The 18,102-nt window shown below is 53.3% G+C and overlaps 6 protein-coding genes across 9 annotated transcripts in view; 4 read left to right on the top strand and 2 right to left on the bottom strand.

Annotated features, from left to right (window-relative positions):
• The first annotated feature begins 51 nt into the window (after positions 1 to 51).
• On the top strand, positions 52 to 2,221 carry LOC120948150 (translocon-associated protein subunit alpha). The gene is made up of 3 exons (XM_040364174.2): positions 52 to 339; positions 485 to 1,201; positions 1,281 to 2,221. The coding sequence occupies exons 1-3, from the start codon at positions 276 to 278 to the stop codon at positions 1,352 to 1,354; spliced, it is 855 nt and encodes a 284-aa protein (XP_040220108.1). The 5' UTR covers positions 52 to 275; the 3' UTR covers positions 1,355 to 2,221.
• Positions 2,222 to 3,177: 956 nt separating this feature from the next.
• LOC120951995 (juvenile hormone esterase-like) lies at positions 3,178 to 5,104 on the top strand. Its single transcript, XM_040371039.2, has 2 exons — positions 3,178 to 3,286; positions 3,372 to 5,104. Exons 1-2 carry the CDS (start codon positions 3,227 to 3,229, stop codon positions 4,998 to 5,000), a joined length of 1,689 nt encoding a protein of 562 aa, XP_040226973.2. The 5' UTR covers positions 3,178 to 3,226; the 3' UTR covers positions 5,001 to 5,104.
• Positions 5,105 to 5,184: 80 nt separating this feature from the next.
• Positions 5,185 to 8,410, top strand: LOC120949889 (juvenile hormone esterase-like). Its single transcript, XM_040367472.2, has 2 exons — positions 5,185 to 7,903; positions 7,973 to 8,410. The coding sequence occupies exons 1-2, from the start codon at positions 6,261 to 6,263 to the stop codon at positions 8,157 to 8,159; spliced, it is 1,830 nt and encodes a 609-aa protein (XP_040223406.2). The 5' UTR covers positions 5,185 to 6,260; the 3' UTR covers positions 8,160 to 8,410.
• LOC120949890 (sphingosine-1-phosphate lyase) lies at positions 8,224 to 10,720 on the bottom strand. Its single transcript, XM_040367473.2, has 4 exons — positions 10,569 to 10,720; positions 8,968 to 10,481; positions 8,706 to 8,852; positions 8,224 to 8,621 (listed from the first exon to the last, which is right to left on the bottom strand). The coding sequence occupies exons 2-4, from the start codon at positions 10,206 to 10,208 to the stop codon at positions 8,384 to 8,386; spliced, it is 1,626 nt and encodes a 541-aa protein (XP_040223407.1). The 5' UTR covers positions 10,209 to 10,481; positions 10,569 to 10,720; the 3' UTR covers positions 8,224 to 8,383.
• Positions 10,721 to 10,917: 197 nt separating this feature from the next.
• LOC120947819 (uncharacterized) lies at positions 10,918 to 12,567 on the top strand. Its single transcript, XM_040363568.2, has 2 exons — positions 10,918 to 11,097; positions 11,176 to 12,567. The coding sequence occupies exons 1-2, from the start codon at positions 11,081 to 11,083 to the stop codon at positions 12,404 to 12,406; spliced, it is 1,248 nt and encodes a 415-aa protein (XP_040219502.2). The 5' UTR covers positions 10,918 to 11,080; the 3' UTR covers positions 12,407 to 12,567.
• A 77-nt stretch (positions 12,568 to 12,644) lies between these two features.
• Positions 12,645 to 18,102, bottom strand: part of LOC120947817 (uncharacterized) — a 98,819-nt gene continuing 93,361 nt past the window's right edge. For all 4 annotated transcript variants that reach the window (XM_040363564.2, XM_049605092.1, XM_040363566.2 and 1 more), the window contains 2 exons: positions 17,810 to 18,096; positions 12,645 to 17,716 (listed from right to left, as the gene is read on the bottom strand). In XM_040363564.2, coding sequence (XP_040219498.2) covers positions 15,541 to 17,716; positions 17,810 to 18,096 — 2,463 coding nt within the window. In that variant the 3' untranslated portion in view covers positions 12,645 to 15,540. The remainder of the gene's footprint in view (positions 17,717 to 17,809; positions 18,097 to 18,102) is intronic.

Below are 18,102 nucleotides of genomic sequence, written 5' to 3' on the forward strand. Positions count from 1 at the left end.
CACCGTGCTGCCAAAAGTGCTCGAGTCCATGGCCGTCACAACATCTGCTCGAATACGTTCGTTAGGACGTGGCCGAGTCGATACCGATGCGATTCCACGCGTCAACATAACTTCAAAATACAACTTCATTAAATGTAACTTCGTGCAGCGCACGTCTGCCCGTACGCTTATTCTGCTGCCGCGTCCAGTTGTAAATACTGTTTTTTGCCACTGTGGTGTTGTCTGAAGCGAAATACATCGTCGCCTACCGCGAGTATAGAAGCTGAACCGTAACAATGCAAAAGTTTTTCGTGCTGCTGCTGCTGGCCCTGCCGGCCGTTCTGCTGACGGTGAACACCGGTAAGTTTGGCTGGGGATTGGTAAAACTCGTCCCCCAAGTGCACGAGCTCAACGTGGCAGCCCCGTTGTTGTCTCGTGTGCGGGGAGGGATTTGGTTTCGGGTTTACTTACCTCGGTCACTCCGTCACTCTCCCGTTCTGTGCAGGTTCGAGTCCGTTCGCCTTTGCCGCGGAAGACGAGCTGGACGAGGAGCTGGTCGATGTGGAGACGGAAGATGCCGCCGTCGTGGCAGACGAAACCGAGCCGGAGGATGATCTCGAAACGACCAAGTCGCCGGATGCGGACACGTACCTGCTCTTCACCCGGCCCCTGCACGCGTCCGGCTCGCAGCTCGAGCTGCCCGCTGGCTATCCGGTAGAGTTCCTGGTCGGCTTCACCAACAAGGGCCAGTTTGAGGATTTCGTCGTCGAGTCGGTGGAAGCCTCGTTCCGGTACGCGATGGACTTCAGCTACTTCATCCAGAACTTCTCCGCCGTGCCGTACAACCGCGAGGTGAAGCCGGGCCACGAGGCGACCGTCGCGTACTCGTTCCTGCCGACCGAATCCTTCGCCGGGCGCCCGTTCGGACTGAACATTGCGCTCAACTACCGTGACGGCCGCGGCAACCAGTTCAGCGAGGCCGTGTTCAACGAAACCGTCCAAATCACCGAGGTGGACGAGGGGCTGGACGGTGAGACGTTCTTCCTGTACGTGTTCCTGGCCGCGATCGTGATTCTGCTGCTGGTGCTCGGCCAACAGTTCCTCGGCTCGTACGGCAAGCGGAAACGCCCGACGGCGGCCCGCAAGGTCGTGGAAACCGGCACCGCCAGCACGAAGGACGTCGACTACGAATGGATCCCGTCGGAAACGTTGAAGCAGCTCCGTAAGTTCTGACGAGACATAGCAGAAAGCAAAACGGTGCACTAATTGTGTATTTTCCCCCTTTTTTCTCCTCCAAACAGAAAACTCCCCCAAGGGTGCTCCCAAGTCGTCCCCGAAGCAGAGCCCCCGGCAGCGAAAGGCGAAAGCGCACTAAACTCTCCCCCGCCAGGCGTCCGTGAGACAGTGAAAGACTCGCTCGCGCCCACCCACCCCTCCGTGTGCTGGTGTGCACTTTATCACCACAACTCATCCCTTTTCCTCCCTGCTTTCCTCCCACCCCCCATCCCACTCCGCTCTGTCACAGTGTCGTACAAACATCGTATCATTTTCCCATGTAGAGAACCGCAGCCGTGTTGCTACATTTTCATCATCTCTCCCCTTGATGATGCATCCTTCAGCGCATCAGGCAACTTAGAATGTAATTGTCCCCTTTCCCGCTGTGTACACTCGTGAGACTGCAACCGAATGAGAATGGTTAGAGGATAGAGAGAGAGAGTGAGGGAGAGGGAGAAAAGCCCAAAAAGTGCAGCAATACTCCTTCCCTCCGCATCCCGTCAAAAAGAAGGTGTCACGGTGCATCAGGCAGCAATCAGACGTGTTTAGGCGCTTCCAGCAGCAACAACAGTAGGACGTTTAGTAGACGGGCTTATTCCTCTTCTCCGTTACGATCACAGCTAAGCAAGCAGGCACAAAACAAGTTGAGTTAAGCTTCGCGGAGATTGGCTTGTCGTCCGTTTTTTTCCCATTCAGAGAAGGGCTCGTTCGGTTGAAATTATAATTACGTTTCTTCATGATTATTACGTTCGTCGGTCGGTAGTCGTTACTACGGCGCGCACCTCATCATCACCTCAGCGCCGCTGCAATGAGGCAACTGGGTATATCTTTACTCAATGGAGTCGATAGGAAAGGATTTTTTTTTCTGTCATTTTTTGTCCGTAGTTAAACTGTTTTTACTACTAATTTAATGAGAAGAAAGCATGTGAACACAGAGAAATAAAAGAGAAGATAACAAACAAAATAATGGCACTGCTTCGGTTCATGCGTATTGCAGAAAGAAACCAACTTAATAATGTTCTTTTTCTTTTTCAGACAAACATTGTAAAGCATCTAAATGCATTTTCAATGAGAGTCAAACAAGGGTTAACGACTTTCAAAACCAAAACTCTAATTGTTTATCTAATGGGATTCTCTCTCACAGCAACAGCATCGATGCGTGCACGTTGTACGACCTTGACCGAAGCGCCATCAGGTGGCGGGTGACAGAAGCAGCTGGAGCTTGCGTGCAAGAATGACAGCAACGAATTTTGCCGTTTAAAAAGCCACGTGGTGGTGGTTGCGTTTTGAAATTCCAGTTGCTTCATGCTTGCTTTCCCTGTCTGTCGTAACATTTCTAAGAAACACACGGTTATTTTACTAATTCACATCCGAATGTGGATGTTCTTTCTTTAGGGCATTTTACTCGATTAAATGAACTCTTAACGGTCCTGCTCTCCTGTGAGATAACAGGTCCTTCGTCGCCATGTTTCCATCAATTCCACTTTCCCTCGATTCTGTGTATCAGTTTTTAATCTTTCCAACAGAATCATTACCCCGATTACTGGCTCGATGGATGGATGGAGGACAGACCACCCGGGGACATCAGTGACGCTGATGGTGTTTGCTCCACCCGCCCAGTGAGATAGTTTAACGATTTGTTTTTGAAGGAAAATCCCACTCCACCCGAGTCATCATAATCGGGGACATACGCACAAGCATGATAAAGGATAAGCAAGAGGAATTCAACCTCACCGACATGGGAGAGGGGATTGAGAACAACTTTATCAACCAATGGCGACGGTTACAAGCCCATCGTACGGGCCCCTTGTCTTGCCTAATCGACGTGTTACCGTGCGCCCCTGTGGAAGCTTAACAGTAAGATAAAGCTTATCTGACCCCGGGAATGGATAGAATAAGCGTGCGATCAATCCTGCGCAGCGCCTATATAAATACTGGGCCACTGCGAGGGCGCCAAGCGACAGCAGAAAGGATGTTGAAGTTTGTGGTTGTTTTATCGCTGGTGGCCCTTGCGGTGCACGCGCAGGATGCGGTAGGTTCGCCCTTTAGTTTAGTTCGCCGGTTTTGTAGTAGTCCTCCTCTTAGTGACACGATCCCTTTCATTAAAACGTTCACAGTCGCGGCCCATTATTAACACGAGCGGCGGCCAGATCCAGGGCATAACGGCCAGCTGCGGACTGTTCTGTAGCTACTTTGCCTTCAACGGCATCCCGTACGCGCAGCCGCCGGTTGGTGAGCTGCGTTTCCGCAACCCCCGGCCGCACGGCGGCTGGCAGGGCGTGAAGGATGGCAGCGAGCACCGCAGCACCTGCCCGTCCGGCGGCTTCCTGGGCGGCGTGTCCGGCAGCGAGGACTGTCTCTACCTTAACGTGTACACGCAGAACCTGATCGGGTCGCGGCCGGTCATGGTGTGGATCCACGGCGGCTCGTTCACCGGCGGGTCGGGCAACTCGTGGATCTACGGCCCGGACAACCTGATGCCGGAGGACGTGGTGGTCGTCACGATCAACTACCGGCTGGGCATACTCGGCTTCTTCAGCACGGACGATGTGCACGCGGCCGGCAACTGGGGCATGAAGGATTGCGTGATGGCGCTGCAGTGGGTGCGCCAGAACATTGCCGCGTTCGGCGGCGACCCGAACAACGTGACCATCTTCGGCGAGAGCGCGGGCGGCGTGGCCGTCCACTATCTGGTGCTGTCGAACAAGGCGAGCGGCCTGTTCCACAAGGCGATCGCCCAGTCCGGCACGGCGCTGGTGCCGTGGGGCTTCCAGTACCGGCCGCGCGAGCTCGCCTACCGGCTGGCCGACCGGTTCGGGTACTCGCACGACAGCGCGACGCTGGTGCAGAGCCTGCGCAACACCCCGATCGAGACGCTGATCGAGACGCAGGAGGGCTGGCTGGACATCGAGATACCGCGCGGCTTCAAGCCGTTCGACTTTGTGCCGAACGCGGAACCGGTCAACTCGCCGGAGGAAACGTTCCTCACCCAGCTGCCGATCGACATCATCAACGCCGGCACGTTCAACCACGTGCCGTTCATTGCCGGCTACATGAGCATGGAGAGCCTGTTCATGGTGTACGAGCACACGATCGACAGCACGGTGTGGAACGCGTTCACGCGCAACCCGGACTACTTCGTGCCGCACTTCTGGAACATCCCGCACGGTACGGCCGCGTCGGCCGCCGTCAGCCAGGGCATCCGCAACGCGTACTGGCAGGACCGGCCGCTCGGCGACGACATCATGGTGGAGTGGCTGACCTTCCACACCGACCAGCAGTTCATCTACGCGATCGACAAGACGGTGCGGCTGCACGCACAGCGCTCCAGCGCCCCGACCTACTACTATCAGTTCAGCTTCGACGGCGATCTGAATCTGGTGAAGCGCGTGCTGATGCTGGGCAGCTGGCCGGGCGCAATGCATGCCGACGACATCCCGTACCTGTGGTCGGTGACGGATCTGACCATCTCGCCGATCCTGCCGACGAACCATGCGCGCACGGTGAGCAACCGGTTCGTGCGACTGTTCACCAACTTTGCCCGGTTTGGCAATCCGACGCCGAACGCGGTCGACACGCTGCTGCAGAGCCGCCAGTGGCAGCCGGTCACGGCCGCCACCGTACACTACATGGACATTGGGCACGATCTGGTGACGGGCGTGAACCCGAACGGCCAGCGGACGGCCGTGTGGCGCGATCTGGAGGCCCGCTACGCCAACGATCCGTTCCGCTTCCCGAGAAACTAAGCCCTTGGGGAGGGTCCGCGCATCTTCCTCCTCATAATCTGAATAATGTAATAAGCGTTAGAGAGGGTGTGTACTGTTATTAAAAAAGATATTTGTTTTCAATTTACGACAGCCTGTTCTATCTTTTGTTTTATGAGCGTCATTTGTGGTCAGAAGTCGTGTAGACGCATCTCGAAGATTATCGGCAAAAGACCTTCCACCTGGAAACATCGACAGGGGTTGGTTCGTACAATGTTTTATCTTGTTTTGGTCCCATCGGACGACCGTAAATCGCGTTTTTTTTCGAGGATTATCAACATCGACTTGGGGGACTCGGGATTAATGGCCAGATGGGTGTACCGGCGAATCCAGAATGTAATTGTTTGGTACGCACGTTTTTGCGCATTCGATAAGACCCCGCCGTTAGAAGTCACCACATCGATAAAAGGAGCAATTAAGGTGACTATGGGGGGGCCTTTTTGGGCGAATGGGGATAATCTTCGTCATTTTTAATGTAAAATCCCGAGGCGGATGACGTAGAATGACGTTGTAGCTTGGCAGCAAAATTATTTGTTTTTTTTTTTTTTGTTAATTTACAGCAGAAATTCAGCAAACATACAGAGCTCTCTAGCGGTGTCTTATCAAGAGTTAATAAAATCATCGCCGTCATGGAGATTTGGGCTAGTGATGGGTAAAGTTGGCAAAAATCCGGAATCGATTCTGATCCGACTCCAATAATGTAGGAACCGACTCCGAAAGGTAGGCCCGCTCTGCATTATACGGAGTTGTTCGGTATTGTCCGGAATCGCCCGGAGTCATCAGGAGTCGTTCTGAACCGGAGTCATCTGGAGACATTCGGAGTCGTTCGGAGTTGGAGTCATCGGGAGTCGTTCGGAGTCGCCTGAAGTTGTCCGGAATACACGGAGTACACAAACACAACGTTATGAAATGACTGATCACAATCACATTGAACCGGACGGCTCCTGTTGACTCCGAACGACTCCCATTCCGGTCGACACCGATCGACTCTGGACGACTCCGAATGACTCCGACACCTGTGGCATCCAGACGACTCTGACTCAAAACGACTCCGGACGACTCTGATCGACTCTGGACGACTCCGAACCCGGTGGAATCAGGACGATTTCGACTCCGAACGTCTCCGGACGATTCCGACTCCCGATGGAACTAGTGGTTCGGATTTTGCCGGAGTCGGAATCGGACTAACAATAGTCGCAGTCGGATTGGAGTCGCGGGTGCGATCCAAAGAGCACAACACTAATGTGGGATAAATCGACAAGCCAATCTTATCACAGTGGCAACACACAAGCTCCAATTCCAAAAGTCCCCCAAAAACATAGCGACCTTAGTAGCAGATATTTTACCGAAATGTCTACACAGAACAAACCACGCGCCCTTGGCATTGTCCTAGCGTTTCTCAGCGTCCTGACGCTCACCCTTCTTCCACCCGTCAGTTCGCAGAGTGACCCCACGCGGCCCATCATCGACAGTCCGGCCGGGCAGGTGCAGGGCACAACGGAGTCCTGCGGTCTGTTCTGCACCTACTATTCCTTCAAGGGCATTCCGTACGCAGAGCCACCGGTCGGCTCGTTGCGCTTCCGCAATCCGGTCCCACGAGCAATGTGGACCGGCGTCCGGGACGGTAGCAACCATGGGTCCGAGTGTCTGCAGGTGTCCGTCGTTCCCGGGCAGGTGCGGGGCGGTGAGGACTGTCTCTACCTCAACATCTACACCCAGCAGCTCGTGGGCCTGCGTCCGGTGATGGTGTGGATTCACGGCGGTGGTTACAGCATCAACTCGGGCAACAGTGTTGACTTTGGGCCGGAAAAGCTGGTCCAAGACAATGTGCTGCTGGTGACGCTCAACTATCGGCTCGGTGCGTTGGGCTTCCTGAGTACGGGCGATCGGTACGCGGCCGGCAACTGGGGACTGAAGGATTGTCTGCAGGCCCTCCGCTGGGTACGGTCCAACATTGCCGCCTTTGGTGGTGATCCGGACAGTGTAACGATCTTTGGAAATTCGGCCGGCGCTGCCCTGGTGCATCTGCTCGTACTGACCGACGCTGGCGCCGGGTTGTTCCACCGGGCGATTGCACAGAGCAGTACCGCGCTCGTACCGTACGCCTTCCAGACAAGGCCACGCTTCTATGCCGATCGTATTGCGTCGGCGCTCGGGTTCGGCACGGACAGCAGCACGTACGTCGAGCGGCTGCGAACCGTTCCGGCGGAACAGTTCGTTCCCTTCCAGGAGGCTACAGTTACCATCCCGGTGCCACGGTTTCTTCGTCCGCTTGACTTTGGACCCGTCGTTGAGCCGGGTGACGCACCGGACGAGGTCATCGTACGGCAGCGCCCGATCGAGCTGATCCGAACCCGGGCCCATCGCGTTCCGTTCCTCGTGGGGTACACCGATCTGGAGGGTGCCTTCTTCACTGCGCTGGACAATGCGATCGATCCCACGGTGAAAGGACAGTTCAATGCGAATCCTCATCTGTTCGTGCCGTTCTTCTGGAATGTTGGCGCTGGTACTGCCGCCTCGAGTCAGATCAGCGGCGCGTTTCGCGAGCACTACTGGCAGAGCCGACCGTTGGACGCCAGCCTGGACTACGAGTGGACGGTGTACCAGTCCGACCACATGTTTGCGTTTGCCATCGATCAGACGGTCAGGCTGCACGCGCAAACGACGCCCGCTCCGCTGTACTACTACCAGTTCGCGTACGACGGGGATTTGAATCTATACAAGAAGCTGTTCGGCGTGCAGCACCCGGGTGCGATACATACGGACGAGCTGCCGTACCTGTTCCACATACCGGCGGCAATGCTGGTGCCGGTGTCGCCCGACAGCCACGCGAATACCGTGAGCAGCCGTGTCGTTCGGATGTGGACCAACTTTGCCAAAACGGGGTAAACAGGGCTTCAAAGCCGCAGACTTGTTCAATCACTATTAACTATCTCGTTTTTGTTCGTCCACAGCAATCCTACCCCTGGGCAGGACGCCTTGCTACAGAACGTGCAGTGGCCAACGGTCGGAGCGACGGGCACTGGGTACCTGTCGATTGGGCACGATTTGCTACCGGTCCAGCAAACGCCAAACCCAACTCGCATGAACCTGTGGTACAATCTGCAGCAAACCTACGCAAATGCACCCTTTGAAATATGATTAAAATGACTGTGGCGGTGTGGACTTACATGCACGTTCGGGTGAATAAACTAATTAGCGAGCATTTCGATCGTTTCGTACAATGTTCTTTATACTTTGCGTAACGGGGCACGACTTTGAGTCGGCTTTGAAATCTCTCACAATCGCTCTCTCAGTAGCCCTGTGATGTTTGCATTTGGCTCCTCTGCCTTACGTTAAACGTACTTTCCCTATCGGAATGTCATCTACTTGGCAGCCTTCTGGTCGACGGGCGTATAGTACATGGAATCGATAAAGCACTTGGTGAAATCTCCAATCAGTTCGCGATCCGGCACCGACTGCGCGACACCGTAGATGGCCATCTTGCCCTCGACCGGTTTGGTGGGATTCTTCATAATCAGGGCCACCTTCGAGCGGACATCCTGGATGAACTTGTCCGCTACGCCTGCCTCGGTGTGCATGTACGTCACACAGATATGAATGCTGATTGGTGTGTGTGTGAGAGAGAGAGGAGAATTAGAATGTTCCGGTGCAATGCTGCGAACACAAGCGCACAAACACACTTACCCTGAGGGAAACTGGAGCGAGTTCAAATTCCACCCCAGATTGCTCAGCTCGCCACCGAGCAGGAATATATCAAAGTCGCGCGATCCAATCCCGATGACGCTTGTGGCCGGCGTGCCAAAAATGAAGATGTTTTTTATGGCACGTAGTCTGAAAGCAGGGGTTAATGATTAGCTTTATGAGCTTTATGGATTAGCTTTATCCGTTTTTTTGCACCCATTTGCTTTCGCTGTGAGTCATTGATTTATCACCGTCTCTCACTTACTCTTGCTCGATGTAACGCGTGGTATCGATGATACGCTTCGTCGCCTCCACGTAACCATCGAGTCCGAAGTTCATCATCGTGGCCCAGGTGGCGGCGATGATGCCGCCCGCCCGCGACCCATTTACCGTCGGCGAACCGTACACACCGCCGGGCCACTCGGTCGTGACCGTGTACTGGTAGTGCCGGTACACCTTCTCCGAGTACAGTATCACGGACGAGCCCTTCGGCGTGAAGCCGTACTTGTGCGTGTCGGCCGAAATGCTCGTCACGCCGGGAATGCTAAAGTCGAACGGTCGCACCGGATAGCCGGCCCGCTTCATGAACACGATCAAAAACCCACCAAGGCACGCATCCACATGCACCGGGATGTTGTACTTGCGGCCGAGCGCTGCAATCGCCTCAATGTCGTCCATCGTACCGTACGGGAAGTTCGGGGCCGATCCGACCAGCATCACCGTATTGCGATTGATCGCACGCTCCATGGCGGCAATGTCCACCTCGGTCGTGTCGCCGTTTACCGGCACCACCTTCGTGTAGATGCCCAGATACTTGGCCGCCTTGTCGAAGCCGGTGTGGGCCGTCACGGGCAGCACCATGTTCGGCTTCGTGATGCCGCGCTGATCGTTCGCATAGTCCCGGTACGCTTTGCACGCCATCATGATCGATTCGGTGCCGCCGGTCGTCATCGTACCGCAGGCCGCTGGCCCACCGTGAAACAGTGTCGCCGTCATGCGGACCACCTCCGCCTCCATTTTGCACACGCCCGGGAACACATCCGGATGGAGGGGATTGGTGTAGGACGCTTTCCCGTACACCTCCGTCACGAGCTTGATCAGCTCGGGGTTGTAGTAGTACACGGCGCCGGAGATAAAACCCTCCTTCCAGCGATAGTGGCCGAGATCGAGATACTCGTCCACCTTCTTCAGTATCTCCGCCTGGCCCATGCTGTCGTGCGGCAGCTCGGTGTAGTAGTTGCCCGTCTGGCTGATGTCCTTGATGAAGCCGGCGTTAATTTTCTCAATCTCCGCATCGACCCGCCTCCGGACGGCCGGTATGAGGCGGGCCAGCTTGAACACCTTCTTCTTCGCCCGTCGGTACAGGCTCTCCTCCTGGAACAGCACCTGACACAGCCAGATGCTGCCCAGCACCGTGGTCGTCGTGATGGCCACAATCTGCCACGGCTGGCGACCGGTGAACACCCGATCGATCGACCCGGTCACTAGTCGCAGGTGAGGTTCCATATCTTAGCAGCGAACGGGTAGCTGATGCTGATTACGACTGGCGCTGGCAGTGCGCGAACTTGTCCCGCTGTGTGAGGCGGGAACCAGTGCAATCTCCGATAATGACACCGCCACTACTGATAAGAGCGATGCATGAGGCGATGATAATGGAAAGATTAACGCGTTCGCTCTGCTCGTGGAACGGGCGTAAGAACGAAGCCGAAGCCCTGCCTGCCTGGACCTGGGGCAAAGTCTCCAGCGAGTACAGTGTCGTGAGGAGTGTTTAAATTCTTGCTGCAAAACAAAGGAAAGGTGCGGCCTACTGTCAGCAAATGATTGCTTTTGTAATTGGGATTCTGAAATGGGTGTACTTTTACTTACACACGTTAATCGAAGCTGTTTAATTGTATAATAAACTCATTATTTAACTAATTTCACAACAAAAAAAAGCTAAAATTTCGTCAATAATCAATGTGCAACAGCTTTCCCTTCGCCGTCCTCGGAGGAAAATCGGAGGAATACTGCGCTGAGACAGCACACGTACAGGAAACGTCACTTTAAAAACGTAAACATGCACAGTGCGTGCCATATTATTAGCACATTTGTGACTACATTTTGCATTTTAGATTTTAAAAAATATAATGAGTTTAAATTAAAATGATTTGGTGAGTTAAACAAAACATGAAGTTAATTTTTTTAGTATAATACATTTATCTCGCTCAAAGTGTGACCCAAGCTCATTCTTCCTGACGTTGACGTTTAGCCAGCACTGTAGCATTTTGACAGCAAGCTTGTAAACAACAAACAATAACAAGCCACGGCTACTTCCAGCGGCGCTTCGATTCGGCATCAAAAAACGAATCACGGGATTGGTAAAACAAACGAATGGTGAAATGGCTACCATAACCCTGTAAGTGCAAAGCGCTTTTTCCATTACCCTACATAAGTATACCAACACAAAGAGTAATCCTATTCCTTCACCCGCCAGCCCCAGCGCGGACTGTACGAAGTTTTGCCGCTTCTGTCTGTCGGAGATTAATCTGCTGAACGTGATCGGTCCCAGCGCGGCCGAACAAGAATCTCACGCGGAGTTGTTCCGGCTGGTGAAAACCTATCTGAAGCTGGAGCTGGTGCCCGCCAAGGACTTCCCGAGCGCGGTGTGTGAGATGTGTATCGCGCTGCTTCACGATTTCGACACGCTGTACCAGAACGTGCACGACCACCGGTACGCGCTGCGGTTGCTTCTGGAGACGCAGAAAAGCGAGGACGTAGAGTCGTCGATTCCGGTGAGCACGATCGAACCGAACCTGGTGGAGGTGTACGAACCGCCGCCGGTGGTGCTGATCGACACCGGGAACAACGTGGTGGAGGTGAACACGGACGATCAGATCGTGCTGGAGGATGGCAGTGTGGAGGGCGAATCTAACGAACAGGAGGAGGCACAGATCGATGTGTACCATGTCGATGGTCAGCTGCAGCACATCGTCATGGAGGGTGGCACGTACATCGATTTACAGCCTTACCGGCCACCGAAACCAGCACCTGTACCAATCGTAACACCAGTACCACGATCACTACGTACTAATAATGTACTGAACACTTCCATCCCGAACCGCGGTTCGCAGATGCAGAGTAGAAAGCGAACCAACGCAGCGAATGCAACTGCTGGGGCGGCTCATTATTCTAAAAAATCCACGACAGTCTCCTATCAACCGGTTCCGATGGGCACGCCCACCCGGACGCTGAACGGAGAACCGGCCAGCCAGCGCCCATCGTCGTCCCAGATGCAACGACCGAAAGTGCAGCAGCTCGACACGGCCGCTGCTCCGACGAACCATCATCTGTACCGTTGTCCCGCCTGCGGCAATCTGTTTGTCGAGCTAACCAACTTTTACAACCACAGCTGCACGAAGGCACCCGCGCAGGATGGTGTCGCCGTTGCCAGCAGCAACAACCAAAGCCAACCGGCCCGGACAGCGGGCTCAGCCGTCACCATCACGAGCGAGGGCCAGCGGTTTCAGTGCAACCTGTGCGACATGTCCTACCGCACGAAGCTCCAGTACCAGAAGCACGAGTACGAGGTGCACAGAATAAGCAATGAAAACTTTGGCATCAAGTGTACGATTTGCCACAAGCTGTTCTCCCAGCGGCAGGACTATCAGCTGCACATGCGAGCAATACACCCGAAGCCGGGCGTGAGCTTCGTGAAGATTCTGTAAACGAACGCTGTAGTATTAATTACCCCCCCTAAGGGTATGTGTGTGTGTGTGTAAAGTCAGCGGGGACATGGCAACAGCGGTGTTCCGAATTTCATGAATTGACGAATAAACTTAACTTCTACGTAACACATAAAACCGAAAAACTGTCCAAAGACTTACCGTAAGCTTCTTGCTGGGTTGTTTGTCATCATGTTTTTGTCGCACACACACAAAAAAAACCGGTCCAACAACGCCTCACTATGATCAACATGGATAGAATCTTCTGGTGCATTTTTTCTCCTAGTTTTCTTCCCTCGGTGGGACACATACGACACGGTTTTACCTTCAAATAGCTCTCAATTTTCGTTACCAATCTAGACACGAACCCGAACGAACCAACCCAGGTCTGCCTGGCCAATATGCAACGTCATCCACCTTAAAGCTGATACTACTGCGGTGCACTCCAGAGCCTACCCCTCTTACCACGATGGATGGTTTATGGGGGACGGGAAGGGAAGCTATGTTCACGGGCACACATCACGCTTTTGCTCACCATGGTTACCATTCGGTGTCACCATCTTCATGCCCCTTTTTTATCAACGCAATTTTCAATTGCCTAGTATGTGTCTGCTTGTTGCTCTGTGTCTTCGCTCCCCATGCCAACACTAAATAACACCACATATGAATAGTTAATGATTTTCCGTTAATCCTTCCTTCTGTTTTTCAGATGCTGATTACGTCTCCCTAATATACAAACACACACACGCGTGTCTCATTCGGTTTTGGATATTTTGGGTTTTCTTTTTCGGGCTCCTAATTAAGCGTGTGTTTTGGTGTGTTTGTTCCCCCGCTATCAGCAAAATGGATTGATGTACTTGCATTCTAAAATCCTACTACCCTGCTGCTGCTAGTCTCATTAATCGATTGTTGCATTGTTTCTCCAATCTAACAGGATTTGCCAAGGGTTCTCTTAGTTGTGGGGCACTTTCTTGACTTTTTCCTATGGGAAGTGAACTTCATATGATATGATTCACAGGCTCCTTTGAAATTCCTATTCGATTTGTCCCACAAGAGCCCAATTCCCATTACATTTTGTTCGTTTCGCGTAAGAAAGAGTCAATAAAAGTCCCACAGCTATGAGAACTCCTGGAAAACCCTGTAACACTCTCACATGCAAACACACACATATATATGGAGAAATTGTATCCAAAGCACCACGTGCGCCCAGGATATCACCATCATCATTCTAGTATGCTCGCTCAACCAGCGATTGGAATTCCTAACATCAGCTCGGTTGGTTTGGTTTCGTTTTTTATCTTCTTGGAGAAGAAGTGGCCAACGCAAAAAAAAAAAACAAAATAACACACACACACACACTCGTGTGCCTGAAACTTTCAACAACCAACATTAATATCAAATTTGTCGTATATATGATGTCCGTACGTGTGTTGCGCTAGTGCGTAATTGGTGTATGTTTTCTTTTGAAATCGGATACTCTTGAGCGTATTGTCCCCATGCTTCCCCATCCTCCTCACATGCGCATCCCTGTTTAACAATCCTGGGTGCACTTCATGAATGAAAATTCTTCTAAATATCACTAAAAAAATCGATCAATTCTATTGGTTTACCTACGCAAGCGGACCGCCGGGAGGAGGGCCTGGAGGCGATTGCCAAAAAACGGGTCTCCAAAGCTGTCTTACTATTGCTGGTCGATGCTGTTGCGATTCTGGCAAAGATCGTTGTCTCAATTGGTCTATCTAGTAGAGTGTGGAACACTGGCGTTCGGCCACAAAAATAGGTACATATAGGCGGGCGGGGGTTTTGCTTTCCGTTGCCCATCGGTATGATATTACTTTGTTCCTGTAGCTTTCGCTGCTGGAGGTGGTGGTGGTGGTAAAAAGTACACTAAGCTCGATCCTATTGGTATTTGTGGGTGTGTGAGTGAAGGGGCTATGAGATAATAGTAAATGAATGTTATGTCTCTTACTTTACTTGTTGGTAGATGATAAAAATCCCTTAATTGTAATGGTCTATTGCGTGAAATGTTGATTCAGAATTGTGAGATCGGTATATTAATGATAATTATTTAAATATTAAAAAAAACTCCACAATCCTTGCTCTCCACACAGCTGTTCGTACCGCAATTGCACACTCCAACAGTTTTGAATGGAAATAGGATGTTTTGCCTTGTTCTCCCTATTTTCATCTATATATATAGCTCTACATTACTCCCACAATTCACTGGCATTAGTTTACGCAATGTGTACAAACATTCTCACACACACACACTTGTATTACCCGCTAATTACTCTCCTTTCTAATATTTTACTCCTAATTACTATTCGCACCACCCCCTCATACCACTGGCGCACTGGCTGCGCACGGCTTTTCCCTAACCCTTCCTTCACGCAACCACTACTACTAGTACTACTCTCGCGTATAAAAAGGATAAAATAAAAACATCTATCATCTTTTCCATTGAGAGTAATTGATTTTTTAGGTTTTAGTTTTCCATCTATTTCATCGGGAAAACCATTCCAACATTGCGGCGTCAGGCGCGTCCTAGAGCGTTGGAGGCGCATTTAAAACACGTTTGCGTTTGCGCGTAGCTCGCGTTTCCGCACCGCCCGAGGGAAGGGGAACTGCCGTTATCGGTTTGTTTGTTTTTTTTTTTTGGTATGTGGTTTGCTAATTAACACCTTTGCCTCTGAGTCTGTTTGTATTAGCTGATGAAACGGTACTACACTACGTTTTTAATATTTTGATTTTTTCCCCAATTTCTAAAACACGTGTTCTCTTCTCCCTTTCTCTGCTAGTCAAGTTGGTAAAAATAGTCCTAAAGGGGCGTCATGCCCTTCTTGCAATACATTTCCATTGCATGCCTTCCACCTCTATCCCCTCCCTCCCGTTTCCTATCGCTACATTAATTAGGGTTTTACAAAATGTACAGAACTGTGCAAACAAATTTACAAACAAGTCCGACACACATACGCGGTCGCTTCCTAAAGCTACTGACCGCGAGGGGGAAGGGGAGGGGAAGGTAATTTTGTAACAAAATTTCAAAACAACAACTATACGAATTGTAAATTCGGAAAACTTAGTCAATCGCACTATCACACACTTCAGAGCAATGGCGCCGTTTGCCCTTCCGCCCTTTAAATGTCCGCCGTATCCCGGTTGGAATGCTCGATAGCGGCCAGCAGATCGTGCTTCTGCCGCACGTACAGCCGGCCCTTGCGCCACGGGTTTTGTAGCTGCAGCGGGCGAAAATCGTCCCGCAGGCAACGCTCCCGGGCACCAATCACGGCCACCAGACAGAAGTTGTCCAACCGCTCCGAGCTGTAGATCGGTCCTTCGCGGCCCTTCAGCACCACCGCCATGTTGAGCTGCTTCACCACGAGATCGATCACTTCGCGGGCGCTCGTTTTGGGCGTTACGCGCAGCTTTAGCGACGTCCCGCTCGGTAGGCCCGTTTCGTACGCCGCATACACCTGCAGGATGCTGGTAGCGTTCGTTACGGCAGCTCCACCGGTTGGCGCTGCCGCTGCTCCGTCCGTCCCGGGTGGTGCTTCCGATGCGCCTGATTCAGGCTCGAGATCGGTGGCGGTAGCGGGTGGTAGCGATGGTTCGACGGTGATTGCAACGGAACCGGCGGGAGTGAGCGTTTCCGGTGGTTGCACCGGGGGAAGCTGGGCTGTCGCCTCGCGGGGAGCTTGTTCGGTACCGCTGTCCGGTTGCTGCTGGTAGGAGGATTTGGCTTCGTTCTGCAGCGCTGCTAGCGTGGGCTTAAGGTACGTGGTCGTGAGGATGGGTTTCGTCTCTTCAAATATTTCCATCTCCTGCTGCTGCTCCCGTTCGATGAAGTTGATCGCTTTCAGTGCTTGATCGCGCGATTTCTTCGTCAGCAGTTTGAACGGCACGGCCCCGCCCGTCGTTAGTGAAGGCTGCTGTCCCGTTCCGGCTGCAGCACTGGTCGCCGCCGTCTGCTGCACGGGTGGCTGCTGTTTGGAGTTTTCAATATCTTCTACCGCGACCGGTGGAACTTTTGCGACGAGAACGCCGGCCGGACTGCTGGGGGCGGCGTTGGCGGGTCCCATCGGCACTAGAAACGGCGAGCGAACGTTCAACAGCGGGCTGGAGGTGGCCGAGTAGCTGGAGTAGATGGTAGGTGGCCGTTTCTTACCTGCTCCTCCACCTGCTCCTCCTGCTCCTCCGGCACCGGCTCCTCCCATCGCACCACCCGGACCGATCGCTTTACCTCCCTCGCCACCATGATGATGGTGGTGGCCGTGGTGCAGATGATGGTGCAGATGGGAGCTGTTGAGCGTATCTTCCGACCTGGAAGGGGGCAACCGGGGCATCACGACAAACTCCTTCTCCGGCTCGACGCCCGTCACCGAGTAGTAGCTGCTGTGCGTCGCGACCGAGTTCGAGTCGGCACTGTTTTTGCGCGAGCCCGCCTGGCTAACGTTCAGAAACCGGGCGCTGTTGTACTTCAGCAGTTGCTCGGACTTGGAGTGCTCCGCGTCCAGCAGTCCGTTGTGGCCGAGCGTGTTCTCGACGGCCGGGCCCGGCCACGACCCCCTGCCCGGGCTGCTCTTGTGGAAGCTGTTCGGCGCGGTGCCGGGCGGATGGAGCAGTTGCGTTTCGCTGCCACCCTTCTTCTTCTGATCGTCGCTGGCCTGCTGCTGGTGCTGATGCTTCGGCAGCTTGCCAAAGTATGCCGCCTTGTAGTCCAGTATTTGCTTCATGTTCAGCTCGGGCATGTTGGCCCGGTCGCGCGCATACCCGATCACATCCATCAGCCAGCGCACGCCCTTCCAGATGGTGTTCAGGCCGCCCGACAGCTCCTGCAGCTTCGCCAGCCGGTCCTTCGCCTTCTGCAGCTCCGAGCTGCTGAACGCCTCCCGGTGCAGATGGTTCGCCAGCATCGTGTCCAGCTCGAGGATGCAGGACAGCCGCGAGTACTTCTGTATGATGCTGCCCTGGTACGTCTTCAGATGGATCATCTCGAACGCCTGGATCGGCATCGAGAAGAGGTCGCCGCGCTGCAGCAAGCTTTCCTTCTGCCCCGGCACGGCGCAGCTACTTTCCGCCGGCGGGCAAATGATCAGGAAGCTAACGTCCGCGTTCAGCTCGATCACCTCGACGTCGTACAGCCGATGGGCGACCGCCACATCGACCGGGATGTCCATGTACTGGAACAGATTGTGGACGGCTTTCGTGAGCATCTCGAGAAAGTGAAGCTGCACCTCGCTCGGGCCCTGATGCTTCGGCCGGAACTCCAGTATGGTGGAGGGTTTGTGCTGCTTGATCAGTTCCCATTCCTCGCTAGAAATTGGGCAAAAAAGAGGGGGAGAGCACGGGTTATTCCGGGAGGTTACACAGTGGACCAGCGAGTCCGATAGAAAAGGGAACACTTACGCCGACACGTGCGGATTGTCGCGTATTTTACAGTGCGGAAGAACGTTCGGTGCCTTCACCGGGACCACCACCTGGATGACGTCCACCGAGCTTTGCATCTTGAGGTAGCCGACGTACAGGCCCCTCGACAGCCTGATGTTCGACACCTGGTGGTAGTTGATCTGTTCCTGGATGGAGTTCATTAGAATTTCGTTGATGCTGCTCTCCTCCGTCGAGAGGGCGAGCTTTTTGTGGATTTTGTTCAGCGGTATCCATCGGGAGTTGAGCACCGATACCGCTTTAGGGCTCTGTGG

Source organism: Anopheles coluzzii, chromosome 2, assembly GCF_943734685.1.
Source record: "Anopheles coluzzii chromosome 2, AcolN3, whole genome shotgun sequence".
Taxonomy (NCBI): domain Eukaryota; kingdom Metazoa; phylum Arthropoda; class Insecta; order Diptera; family Culicidae; genus Anopheles; species Anopheles coluzzii.

Excerpts from the sequence above, each read along its gene's own strand:
- LOC120948150 (XM_040364174.2), top strand. The coding sequence starts at position 276 with ATGCAAAAGTTTTTCGTGCTGCTGCTGCTGGCCCTGCCGGCCGTTCTG. Across the intron at positions 340-484 it reads TCTGCTGACGGTGAACACCG|GTTCGAGTCCGTTCGCCTTT; the intron begins GTAAGTTTGGCT and ends CGTTCTGTGCAG. Across the intron at positions 1,202-1,280 it reads GGAAACGTTGAAGCAGCTCC|AAAACTCCCCCAAGGGTGCT; the intron begins GTAAGTTCTGAC and ends TCCTCCAAACAG.
- LOC120951995 (XM_040371039.2), top strand. The coding sequence starts at position 3,227 with ATGTTGAAGTTTGTGGTTGTTTTATCGCTGGTGGCCCTTGCGGTGCAC. Across the intron at positions 3,287-3,371 it reads CGGTGCACGCGCAGGATGCG|TCGCGGCCCATTATTAACAC; the intron begins GTAGGTTCGCCC and ends AAACGTTCACAG.
- LOC120949889 (XM_040367472.2), top strand. The coding sequence starts at position 6,261 with ATGTGGGATAAATCGACAAGCCAATCTTATCACAGTGGCAACACACAA. Across the intron at positions 7,904-7,972 it reads ACCAACTTTGCCAAAACGGG|CAATCCTACCCCTGGGCAGG; the intron begins GTAAACAGGGCT and ends GTTCGTCCACAG.
- LOC120949890 (XM_040367473.2), bottom strand. The coding sequence starts at position 10,208 with ATGGAACCTCACCTGCGACTAGTGACCGGGTCGATCGATCGGGTGTTC. Across the intron at positions 8,853-8,967 it reads ACGCGTTACATCGAGCAAGA|ACTACGTGCCATAAAAAACA; the intron begins GTAAGTGAGAGA and ends CCCTGCTTTCAG. Across the intron at positions 8,622-8,705 it reads TCGCTCCAGTTTCCCTCAGG|CATTCATATCTGTGTGACGT; the intron begins GTAAGTGTGTTT and ends CACACCAATCAG.